General features: G+C 32.0%; 1 protein-coding gene across 2 annotated transcripts; it reads right to left on the bottom strand.

Moving 5' to 3' along the window:
• Window positions 1-10,307: 10,307 nt before the first annotated feature.
• On the bottom strand, window positions 10,308-12,708 carry LOC121252815 (BAG family molecular chaperone regulator 1-like). Of its 2 annotated transcripts, XM_041152636.1 has the most exons (6): window positions 12,507-12,708; window positions 12,264-12,387; window positions 11,776-12,095; window positions 11,323-11,579; window positions 11,067-11,213; window positions 10,308-10,939 (listed from the first exon to the last, which is right to left on the bottom strand). In XM_041152636.1, the coding sequence occupies exons 3-6, from the start codon at window positions 11,993-11,995 to the stop codon at window positions 10,571-10,573; spliced, it is 993 nt and encodes a 330-aa protein (XP_041008570.1). In that variant the 5' UTR covers window positions 11,996-12,095; window positions 12,264-12,387; window positions 12,507-12,708; the 3' UTR covers window positions 10,308-10,570. The 2 variants fall into 2 exon arrangements, with proteins under 2 accessions (XP_041008570.1, XP_041008571.1); XM_041152637.1 differs by having other exon boundaries at window positions 12,264-12,708.
• Between the last annotated feature and the right edge of the window lie 974 nt (window positions 12,709-13,682).

The raw sequence follows: 13,682 nt of genomic DNA, 5'->3' as shown, positions 1-13,682 counted from the left end.
TAAAAAAGATAATTATTAAAAGAGAGAAGAATATATAATAATTAATAATGGAGTCGATATTGCTATATACCGGAATAATGGCAACAACGGAGGGAGTGGAACCCTTCTTCGGAGACAATAAGGAAAAGTATGGATTAGCCATGATAATACGTAGTAGGCCGGCTCGATCGGATACCGAATTAACCAAAGTGCATGGCTCCGAGATCTAGGGCTTTGTTAATTGTGTCCGAGAAAACGACTTTAGCAGCAGCGCCCATGCATGGGACACGATTCCGTGTCAAATTCGATGTCCTAATTTGAATGTGATAAGAATAATTAATGGGTATAAAGTATATTTATATATATATATATATATATATATATATATATCATGTCTATGCATGGACGTCAAGTACTACTTTCTTTCCCCCGAATAGCTTAATTAATAAGCAAACAATCTCGCACGTGCACTGGACTTTGAATATCAACATGATGAAGAAACTACTAATATTTCTAGTTAAAATTAGCATCTAGGGATCGCCTGATTAATAGCTGTTCAACGTAAAGATAAAATAGATCATGTACTGATCTTACGACGTTAATTGTTTGGTGTCTGATCTTCATGAGATGATGAGATTGTCTATATCAATTAGTACTCACATACGATATTATAAATGCATGTGGTAATCTCTAGATTCTTGACGTCGCCGGCGGGCATAGATTTTTCTGAGATCATTGTCTATATAAAAATTGGGTATATATGCTTTCCACGTTTTGTTGGTCAAAGTTAGTTCAATTCCATGCATGCATGCATGGTTTGGTTACCTCGCCGTCTAGGTCTAGCTAGCTAGTTTTTATTGGTTTGCTTTACTTTATCACAATATCACATGATATATATTTTCTCTAGCATATCTCGTAGAATATGCCTAAAGATGATATGTTTCGAACAGCTAGCTAGCTAGGGCTTGTTGTATATATCGGGAAATCAAGATCATGATGATGATATATAGTCAAGTTTAATTGATTACATTGGGATTGAGAAAGTAGCTAGCTATATATATCTATGATCTAATTGATATTTTGGTCAAACTCTAGCTAGCTCTCCATTCCTTTCCAATAAATTAAGTGATTAAGCAGCATCCTCGTGCTAGTGCAATGATCGATACACGTGCTGTCCCAAATTAGAAAGCTAGAGCACGTGTTTAATTAGTCTTAACTCGATCGTCACTACTGCATTTACAAGTCTACAAATGTCGACAATAGATCAGGGGTTTAATTGCTACTGTTTATTTGTCTAATCTGTAAGCTAAGTACTGTACATTACATTATAATATTAAGTACCAATAATCTCGATGGCGACATTCGATCACATTAGAATCCGATCCATGCTTTATAATTAAAGGGGGTACTATATTTCAACCCTACTTTTCCCCCTTTTCTTAAAAAAATATTTATTTGCAGATCCACTTGTTGACACCACATGAGACACATTACTGACACGGGAATTTATTATCAATCATCAGTTAGGATAATATATATATATCTATATATATATATATATATTTTTTTTTTTAATTTTATTGTAACTATATTATATAGTGGATCATTGATAAGTATGTTTACTCAAAAACTTATAATTTATAAGTAGAAAAAATATATTTTGGTTGAAAGAAGTGTTAGGTAATCTATACAAAAATCTTACATAAGAAAGCTTATAAATTGACATAGCTTAATGTACTGATCTATCAAATTGTAAAAAATCTTTTTATTATAAAGTTGATATTAAGGCACATCAATTTATAAATTTTATTATATAAAATTTATGTGTAGATTGAGAATTTATTGCTAAAAGTTTGTAACCTGATTGACATAACCTCCAATCTCCAATCTCCAAAATGAAAGTCTGAAGTTCGAAATCCCTCTCTCACAACTCAAAAAAAAAAAAAAAAATTGAGAATTTCTATTTTGTTAATATTAAAAAAATGAACTATGGAGGTTGATGGGCATGATGATAAAAGCCCACGTCAAAATTTCAAGCCCTTATATTCGTCCATCCGATCCATTCTGAACAGAGTAGGCCCCTAGCCCCAAAATGAAACATACCCGGCCAGTTCCCAAGTTCTTTCATTTTGTCAGCCTCGAACTATATGTTTGTACACAAGTTGTTTTGCATGTTTTTCTTTGGTTTCTTACTTTTGCTTCTATTCCCTATTTTTTTTTTTTTCCTTGGAATGTTTAGAATTTCTTAGATACAAATAACAAATTAGTGAAATGTAAAAGCCGAAATGATGAATATATATATATATATATATATATATATATATATATATATATAAACAGGACCACTATCTTTGCTGTAAAATGATAGCCACTTGTCTAGATGTCCCCTTTATATCAGAAGTGATGCAATATATAAGAGAACATTTCAGGTTTATTCCATGGAATTAAAAAAAAAAAAAAAAAAAAAAAGGAGAGATTATTTTGGGTGGGTAAGAATGTAGGATTACCCATGCATGCTGTGTCTCAGCAATTAGATACTGCCATACAAAGCTACTTGAATTTAGATTACATGATTCTCCCTAAAAGCAAAAAAAAAAAAAAAAAAAAGTATAAAATCTTCTTTCTTTTGGTTCCAATGATTTAGAAAGAAATCGTTTTGGGAGATTAAGCAAACAAATTAAATTGGGAGTTAATTATAGTTAAAAGAAGAAGAAGCAGCAGCAGCAGCAGCGATCTAGCTTTTTTACATATCCAAGAGCCAATAAATCGAATCTTCAAAATTAGAGTCCATGTTAGCAGGTGATTAACACACAAAACCTAGGTTGTGACGCCCCCGGTCCCGAAGGATCCAAGGAGTTACTTCCTGCAGCCTAAAATCATCTCCCATGACACAACTATATATATATATATATATATATATATATATATTCCAAGAACTCCATAAAATATAAATTTACCTGTTTAACATAAATATATATATATATATATGTTCCTCTAAAAGGACATCAAAGAAATACTTCAACATAACAAACTAAAAATTTATAAATCTACTAAATAGGACTCTAATAATTACTTGTACCCTTTGTCACTTATTCATCTACGATCATCTAATTTTTCTCAAACTTCATACTCTTGATTTCCAGCTAAACCATCAAAATTATCTAAAAAATATTATGGAAATAAATGGTCAGTTATCAACAACTCAGTAAGTAAATAACATATGCTAGTGTATAAACATGAGCATTTTCACAGAGTTCAGAATGCAGAACAAAACATTTTAGTTTCAGAATGCAGATCCAAAACATGTTATCAAAATATCAGAGCGACAATTCAAAATGTTTATATTCAAAAATGTCCTTTGACATAACATGATTGAACACCATCATCTTATCATATCATATCATATCATATCATAATAGAATATCATTTTTAATCCCCATGGTAGGGTTGTGCATTATGTAGAAAGTCAAACAGAACATAAATCACCATGATACCAAAGCGATTGCACTCAAAACTAGTACTGCTATTATATCTTGTGGCAGGGCCAGATGCCATTATTATGTCCAGTGACAAGGCAGAGGTTACTATTATATCTCGTGACAAGGGTAGAGGTCGCTACTATATCTCATAAAGCCAAATATCACTATTATATCCTGTGGCAGGGGTAGAGGTCACTATTATCACTCGTGACAAGACAAGAGTCTACTATTGTTACTCGTGGCAAGACCATATATCATAGCAAAACAAAATTAGAATTATCGGATCATTACTAGAAACAGATTTAAAAAGTCGTGCCAAAGGTTTTTCAGATGTTACATCATATCAAAACGGAGTACTGAGCAATTTCATATCATTTTCACATATTTAAAACAGATTCAAAGCATCTTCATATAATATGTATAAATTTTCATATTTCATATTCGCTCTTTTTGCATAGTCAAAAATAAAATGCTAAAAATTTTCTTATATCTACACTAGTCATGACTACAATACTTTCATCTTTTATACAGATTTCATGAGTAATGCAGAACCAACAACTGATGTTGTTTTAAATTTCTTTTCATAACAAAACATGCATATTTTTTCAAAATTAACCTCAATTCATTTTTTTTTATGCAATGTCTAGCATATGAACCCCCGCTTATCTAGACTTTTTAACTTCTCTGAATTTCCTCACAATCAAAGAAATATCAATCACCTATAGAAAAGTCATGTAACTTGAGTAAATTTCCAATTGAACTCGTATTTCCTAATTGTACCTAAAATACTTAAATAACTTATTTTAATTCCTCAAAACCTCTGACCCTAAAATACCATCACTTCCAAAAATTTATCGATATTCACTTAATTTTTCCGACAAAGACATTGAATTCTAGATTATTTCCTACTGAAATCTAACTATAAAAATTTAATACTAGATAATATAATTATGTTAAAAATCTATTAAAGTAAACAACAAAATTTCATTTAATAAAAATAGACTAGATCAGATTTAAAGTGTTCAAAATAAAATTACATAGTTACCATTTACTTTTGAAATTAAATTGTAAAAATCTATACTTAATAACATAATTTAAATCCTTTAAATATTTTCTGTAAAAAAATAATAAAGTTTCTGGACTATTATGAATTAAAATTGAGTACACTTAAAAAATTAAGTCTAATCCACTTAAGCATTATAATAGTGTAACTAAAACATTACGAAGCCTAAAATGATTTATGACCCGAGTCCAATAACCCACCAGTTGAATTTAGAAATACCCATCAGTGTGAGATCACAACTGGCCCACTAGAGGAAATAAGCCCAATTTAGTTGAACAAGTCTCACACTGAGACACTGAAGAAAACAAAACAAAACAAAGTATATGATGTGTTATAGTAACCAAACGGTACAGAGAGAGAGAGAGAGAGAGAATGAGGGCCATACTGACAAGAAGCAACCGAGAGGGGTGGAGATATCATGTGATGGTGGCTCACGAAGGCAAGAGGTTGGGTATGGTGGTTCGGGTGGCGCAAGGCAGTGGTGCACGGTGGAGCTTTTCCACAGTTAGGCTTATTCCAATGAAGGTAGTGTTGTGGCTTTGAGTTGGTTACTGACGGTGGTTGGTGCAAGTCCATGGGCAAGTATCTCACGATCGAGCCATAGAGAATGGGTGGCAAGTGCTGGCACCTTACAGAGGAGTCACTTAACAGAAGAGCTACTCTTTTTTTTTTTTTTTTGGGTATAAAAACAGGGCTTGCCGTGTGGTTTGAAAGCGTGGAAGTAGATTGGGCTGCGATGGTGCACTGGTGGCCAACCCAGATAGTGTCAAACGTCCGTTTTGGTGGTGGAGAAATGGAAGAAGGTGGTAGTGGCTTTGTGGCTCACAAAGGGGAACAAATACTCTGTTTGTGTGTAGAAAAAACAAATCCTTTTTGGTTTGGTTTTTTTTTTTTTGGGGGGGGGGGGGGGGGGGTGGGGTGCAAGTCTGTGGGGCGCTCTCTGTGGTTGGGTTCATTGGTGCTAGGTCTCAGGCTGCTAGTTGAAGGGGTGATGCTTGGGTTGAAGTTAAGAGTGTAAAGGTGAGAATACAACTCATGGCAGAAATGAGGATGAATTCGTGGCCTCTGAGGTTGTCAGTAGCAATCCACGAAGACTAACCTGGTTGATCGTGCGATGGTCTGCAATGGACAGGAGGGAGAGAGAGAGAGAGAGAGAGAGCGCGCGGGGGTCACAGGGAGATAGACACAGTTGGGGGTGGGGCATGAATGGGAGAGGAAATATCGGAGGAGAGAAAATTGAAGAGAGAGAGGGAGGGAAAACCGCCGGGGGTGGGGAAGGAAGAAGGAAATTGATGGGGGGAAAAGAACTTCCCAAATGCCGTCTTTTCTCTTCTTCTTCTTCTTCCTCTTTTTTTTTTTTTTTTTTTGCCTTCACTTGCTGAGCTTCTCGTGGGTCTGGGATTGGGTTTTCGGTGGGCCTGGCCCTTGCTTCACAAAAATCTGTTTAAATTTTATTTTAAAATTACTATTTTATTATTTTTGAGTTATAATATTAGAATTTATTTCTATGTTTATATTTTTATTATTGGGATTGTAATCCTATACCTATGCTTATATTCATTATTGTTAGGTTTGTATTATTGGTTTTATTATAAGTTAAAATATGAAAAAAATATTGATATTTTCTGTTAGTAAGTAGTCTTAATATTTTTTTAGATATTATGACTACTAATAAATATAAATTTTAACTTTTATATGAAATTATGCTAATCGGGTTAAATGAGTTATATGAGTTAGTTCAATCAATTTACATAAAACGGGTTGAAATTATTCATATCGTGTTGACCAATTTTTAAATAATTATTAAACAGTCAAAACAGGTAATATGACACAACCTATTATTTAAATAGATAGTGTTAGGATTTGAAGGTCTAGCTCGTTTAGGTTAACAGTTTGTGTTCAAATTGACTTATATAATCAAATGTTCATAACTTGACACGATATAAACACGACCCACACCTATTATCACACCTACTTGGCTACTTGTAGCCGAGACAAGACATGCACCTCGTGGGAACAATGGCCTCAATAATATTCATATATAAGGACGATATATATGGAAGTTCCCATCAAACTTTTGTTCAAGTTGCTTTCCAAACAACTTCCAAAAAAAAAAAAAAAATTGCTTTACAAACCCTTCCCCTGTTTCTTATGCTTTCCTTTCTTATTATTTATCTAATCAACCGATCGACTTTCAATCAATTATTTGATTGTATTCTTTGCTTGGCTTGCTTACGCTTTTTTATTCTCGAATCTCGATGAGGTGCCCACCACTGGTCTACTGATGATCAAAACCAGACACAGCTTGTTTGATATGCTTGAACACCTCCTTTTTTTTTTTTTTTTTTTTTTTTTTAAATATTTCTTGGTTGGAACAATCAATAATTGGAAGCTTATTAGAAAATTCAATTTTTATAACCCCCAGTTTTCTTCTTGATGCTGTATGTTATTTTTTTTAAATGATTTCTTAGGAGTGGGTTTTAATTTGTGTACAGAAATATATATCTTTGTTGATCAGCTGCTTGATAAAGTGTCATAGACCTCTATATCTGGTCCAGTTTAGATTTTATTTTATTTTTCCTTTGTTCTTTCACTTTATTAATGATGCTCACTTTATCAATCCTTATTAAAGTCACATCTATATATATATATATATATATAAATCAGTGATCATTTCCTAAATGCTAATGGAAATCCAATTTCTGAGCATTTTTTTTTTTTTTTTTAATTTCACTTGATAGGTAGAACTTAGAAGACTGTCACATTCCAGTGATTTTCAAGAATTCATGGGAAATTGAAGTATTTTTCTGCTAAAAGTTTGTTAAAAATAGGAAAGATTACTAAGTTCACAATAATATATACCTCTTGTTATAGAATCTGTTGCTTTATTTGGCCACTCAAACAAAAGGAACCACAATACAAGGCCTCGTGCTTCTTCTGTCACCTCACCTTGGCCTCTGCTTTCTCGTGCACTTTTTTTTTTTTTGAAGTAATCTCAGGAGGCTGTTTGCCTTTCTCGTCCATGGTTCGCTTCCCTCTTCTTAATAATAATAAATAAATAAAGTACTGCTATTTTAATGTCTTTATATCTTTCAGACTTGCATAGTATAATTTGATTTAAAAAATAAATTTTAAAATTTTAATTCTATAAATCAAATTTTACAATTAAAATGATATGGATGGATCTACACATATCGATTTGAGAGTATAATAACTCTTAAAATATAAATAAAAACCAAAAATAAAATTACCGCTTTCTATCCATACTTGCTAATAAAAGAAAAAGTTCCTAAATCTCATAAACTCGTGTCTTTTTAAAGTATTTTTAATAGATTAGTTAAAAGTTAAATTTATTGAGTATTTAGTTATTAGAGAGTAAAATATGCTCGCAATGGATTAACTAAATTCTAAATATCTACAATGACTTTCAAAAGTTTTTTCAAATTTAAAAATTATTGTATATACATCAAATACATATTTTATCAATTATTTATCTCTTCCTTTCTTTCTGTCACATATTTTATCACAATTGATATATTAATTTGAGTTAGTGATATATTAATTTAATTAGAATATGATGATTAATTAATATATAATAGGTAGAATAGTAAAATATGATAAAATAAAATAAATTAATAATTAAAAAAAATTAAATATTTTTAAAATTATTAGTTATTCATTATTATATAATGAATAAATAGATAATTCATTGTGGAGATTTGATGTGAATAATCAAAATAAAATTTATCTTATATTATTTTATTGTTATATAATAAAAAAATAACTATTCTAATATGGAGATTTATGTAAATAGAATAGTTAAAAATCAAAATTTTCTTATATTTATAAAAAAATGTCATTTAATTTTAGCTGATACATTGAGAATGTTCTTAGATATAAATTGAGGTGAGAAAAACATCCTTTATTTGTGAAAAGAAATCCTATAAATTAAGTGATTTATTAATGTGGATTATGTAACAAACTCAATAAAAAAATATTTTATATGGTTAATGATAATAAATTAAATGAAAATTATATTATTAATTTATATAATTACTATATAATTAACTAATTGATATTATATATTAGTTAATTCATAGAATATTAACAAGTGTTAATAACATATTTAAAATTTTATATTGTTAATAGTGATAGGTTAGATGAAGATATATATAAAATATTGTTAATTTATAGAATATCAACAAGTATTAATAACATATTTAAAATTTTATATTGTTAATTGTACAATTATTATATAAATAATATATATAATATTTATTTTTTATTTTTTATTCGGTCGGTCCGGTCCGGTCCAATCCGATCCGAGAAATCTCCACCTCGGGACCGGACCGAAGATCAAAATTTTTCTATTTATTGGACTCGACCAGACCATGTATTTTTTTGATCCGGTCTGGTCTGGACCAACCGTTTTACACCCTTATGTACAGTTGTTAACTTGTTTGTGCAAGCATCTTTTTTTTTTTTTTTTTTTTAAATGTGGCTTGTATTATTAAAAGAATAAATTAAATAAAATCATGAGTTGTGCTAATAACGTTTACTTATAAAGAGTGAAATATATTATTAAAATTAATTTTTTTCATATTTATGTTACATGTATTTATCCCAATCTTCACTGGAGTCTGGCATAAGATGTTTTTACATAAACAAGTTTCATACAATTTTTTTGTCAAAAGTTGGATTTAACTAATAAAGGATAATTTTTTTTACATTTTTTTAAAATAGATCTATTTTTTCATAAAGATTTATATATAAAATTTGTTTATTTGAAATTTATACACATTATTTCTCTTTTACATAACACAAAGGCATCGGTAGCAGCAACGAATATTCTTTACTCCATCTTCAAGATGGCCTTTGCAAAGTTTGGTAGGTATTGGGATAGGGTTTTGATTTTCCTTGAAGTTGGTTCGTTTATTAAGAAATGTTTAGATAATGAGTTGAAATAATATAAAAATTAAAAATTAAATAAAATATTATTTTTTAAAATTATTTTTATTTTAAAATGTGAAAAAATTAAATTATTTATTATATTTTATATAAAAATTATAATAATTAGATGAGATGATATAAATTTTGAAACGAAACTATATAAGTATGTAGGAAGTGCATTTTTAAAAAAATATATATAATTTAAAAAATTATATTTTATTAATAAAATATGCGCTTCTAACACAAATAATCGACGCAAATAAAAATTTATATACCATAAAAGAAGTTTCTCGAACCCAATTTAAAAGTAAATACTGTTATAGGTATTTAATAATTTAATATGTGTGAAGTCAAATCATATGCTCAAACACATTTCCTTCTACTTTTCTAAACTAATCTACTTTACTCCTCTTTGTCTAGCTATCATTGGATGGGTTCTTACAATAATAATCATTATTACGTGGTTTAGTGTTGGACTGATTATATGTTTTTTCAATTTCTATTACTCATCTCATCTTATTTAATTATTATAATTTTTTTTTTAATTTTTACATAAAATAAAATAAATAATTTAATTTTTTTAAATTTTAAAATAAAAATAATATTAAAAATATATATTATAATAATTTTTTATTCAATTTTTAATTTTAAATCACGAGACCTAAATCTCCTTCTTCATCGTCGGCGTTCTGTTTGTCACTTTGTAGCCCCAACTGGAAGCAACGTATCAATACCAATTTTTTTTTTTTTAATCTAACTATCCCTTTTGATTCCCTTTTTTTCCTTTTTTTCCTCTCATTGATATGGAATCAGAGAAAAGATAAAAAATATCAATCAGATAAGAGTGAGAACATTCATTGTCGAAATGGGATCACAAGGTGATATGGCTATCAGAAACAGAAGCATACAACTGATGAATATGGTACTGAAACCATTTATATGTGATGAACCCAATGACAGACTAAAAGGGGGTGCTCAACAAAATCTAGGTACAGAAAAGAATGGAGAAAAAAGATAACAAGCCAAGTAAAAAGATAAGTCCAAAACACATCCACACAAACAAAAACAAAAACAAAAACAAAAAAACGTGGCCTATGGCTTACTCGAAGAATTCCCAATTGAACTTGGGTTGGACTGAGTTGTGAGTGGCTGAGGTGGGTGTGGGTGTGGAAGGGAGAGGAACTAAAGCAGGGTTCGAATCGAATGTCTCCCATTTGGTCGTAACAACCACCCCTGTTGTCGAATGCTTTGATTGCTTCTCATGTTGTAGCTGCTGCTGCTCATGAATTGGTGCGAGTCTTTGCCCATCGGATTGCCTTGGTTGCTGCCCGTGGGTTGGTGCTCGTATTTGACCATTTGATTGCCTCTGATGATGCTGCATTGGATTTTGACCTCCATTGCTGGTGGGCTTGGAGTTTTTAATCTTCAGCATGTCTAGAGTTTCAACATACTTTTGCACTCTTCTCACCTACATTAAGATTAGGAGACTCTTAGGTTGTACACAAACAATGAGAACTTCAAGACCACTTTTTTTTTTTCTTTTGTTTGGGGTAAGTAGGATGAAACAAGTGGAACATCTAGAAATTGAAGCATACCTGCATTTTCCTCTGCAATTTCGCATCCCCATCAGCCATAATTCCGTCTAATTTAAGCAACTGATTCATCAATAGCTCAATCAGAGTAAGCACATCTGTTTCCGCGACTTTCCCACCTCTATTGATTATAGATTCCATAGCCGACACCTACCCAATCCCGGCTCAAAGGTCAATTTCCAAGAAATCACAAACCAAACAAACATTTTTATATTTCTCCTTCATTTCCCGCAAAGAAATTCATATCTTGATATAATACCTGGCCAGCAAGCCTATCAACCTCCAAGCTGATTTCTGAGATGAATTTCGATGCCTTCTCCATCTTTGCATTTCGTCTCATCTCAAGATACCGTCTTTCTTGACTAATGGGGTCCTCGACTAGCACGATCTTTGATCGGTCTTTCACCCCAGCACTGTCAAGGAAGGCCTTTGAATTTCTCTCTCTATCTTTGTATATCAACTTTTGATCTTCATGGTGCAACCCTGTCGGTCCCGACAACATTTTTTTCAACTCTCCTATGACAAGAACCACACGCATATGGCATTAATAATCTTGACAGCTTCATTCAATTCCAGTTACAGTATCGATGAGATTCTAAGAATTAATATATATTTTTTAATTTCTTCTTTAAATTCAATTCCATCGTGATGCTAAACATAATAAGTGTGCCATTAAAGATGCTGAAGGAGTTATAAGCAGAGTTGAATGTACCGAAGGTAGCTTGAGAACTGATATAGATTTCGTGGTAGGTTGACCCGAACTTGACCTTTACTCTAATTGTCGGTGCCGGGACCGAGTTACGATCGGAGTCCGGGTCTCGCTTCTGAACTAACATTCCTCCGGGCCTCATTTCCCACTCGGCTGCTCCTCCTGAATCGGCAGCACCGCCGACACCATTCATTCGTCCCACCCCCGTGGTCTTAGTCATCATCTTTGGCTGGCTAGCTGCCTTGATCTCTTGTTTTATTTTGTCGCAAAAATGTGTACGAAGAACCTCAGATCTGCGTACGTGAAGTTTGGTTCCTGGTTATCTGCGTTGGAAATTAGAGATACTCAATTGAGACAAAGGTTTTTAAACTCCGTTGTAGGAACCTCGGACCCCACCAGCATTACACGAGTCTAAACCCAACAACAACCACGCGTAAAGAGAGAGAGAGCGAGAGAGAGAGAGAGAGAGCCTTCGAACTTTTGTTATTTACCTCTGCACAATCACTGGCGTCCTGCATACGAAAAAATTGAACCCCTCAAGCTTAATCTCCAAGAAAACCACGCAAAGATCGCGGGCCAGCGAAAAGAGCCGTCGGCAACCCAAAAATCTAGCACCTGTCAAAGCTCGAATGATAGATAGATCTCTTGAGCAAAAATGTAGTCAAGTAGCTCTAGATTTTCTTGGCCGAAAAGCCTTTTTTCTCGGGAAAAAAATCAAAACCCAAGAATGAAACCTGCGGTTTTTCCCAAGAAAGTGCCGGTTAGACCAATGCGAAAGCAAACCCCAAAGAAACAGAATATCAAATTATCAAAAAATTCTCTCTCTCTATCCTCCTTCTAGCTCGGGAAAACTCGTGGAAGAAGAGAGACAGGGAGAGAGGGGGGGAGGAAATTGATAATGAAAATGAATATTAAAAAACGAGTGGCCAGCTAACACAGCCACTGTGACCTCGATATAAAAATATATATAATCGATAATTATTTCTAAATTATTGATTTACTTTTAAAAAAATAATTAATAATTAATACAGAAAAAGAAAGGGAAAGAAACTGCGAAAGCCGCCAAAGCTTCTATCTAAAGGCTAAAAAACAGAAGCGGAAACCTTTTCTTTTGGGTCTTTCGCCCAACTCCGGCGGAGTACTATGAACTTACAAAATTACTTTCTGGTTGAATGGAAGCTAATGACTAGTTTGTTGCACAGTTCATGAGCTTATATAGGATGTTTTGTTAAAAATTAAATAAAATATTATTATAATATTATTTTTATTTTAATATTTAAAAAAATTAAATTATTTATTATATTTTATATAAAAAATTTTAAAAATTATAATAATTATATAAAATGAGATAAAATAATTTAATTTTATATAATTCCAAAGTCGTAATTGGGGCTGTCTTTATTTGTCTAACACGTCTCAGATAAAGGGCATTTTGGGAACTACGTGTTGCCCAATCATTGTCTAGTTAATTGTCTGGACCATGGAGGAGCCTTAATCTGGTGTTATCTTCGTGGCAAGTGGGCCTACTAAGAAGGGGTAAACACAAGTTTTCCTCCTTGATAGTTGAAACCTCAAGCTTGAAGTAAAGTAAAATTGCCTCTCTTTTTACCTTTTGTGCTTGGCCCACGCGTTTCCCTTTCACTCAGCTTAAAGTTCGCACGTGTATGAGTTCATTCATTTATTTGTAACACATTAGAGAGAACGTTTGTATTATAAAAAAAGATCAATTTGTTACACATCAAGCTTGAAATGTTGGAAATAGAAATCTCATCATGTTCATCTAGGTTTTTATTCCTTCATGTGTAAAATCCCGAACTTCCCTCGCATTTTTTACGACCTTATTTGTTTTAAGTTTTGGAACCGATCTTTCTATTTGCAAGTCGATATTGGTTGATGTTAGAGTTTCTACT

The sequence above is a fragment of the Juglans microcarpa x Juglans regia genome, chromosome 2S (genome assembly GCF_004785595.1).
Source record: "Juglans microcarpa x Juglans regia isolate MS1-56 chromosome 2S, Jm3101_v1.0, whole genome shotgun sequence".
NCBI lineage: Eukaryota > Viridiplantae > Streptophyta > Magnoliopsida > Fagales > Juglandaceae > Juglans > Juglans microcarpa x Juglans regia.
Note: the sequence above shows the minus strand (reverse complement) of the source record. Positions and strands in the feature narration are given on the sequence as shown.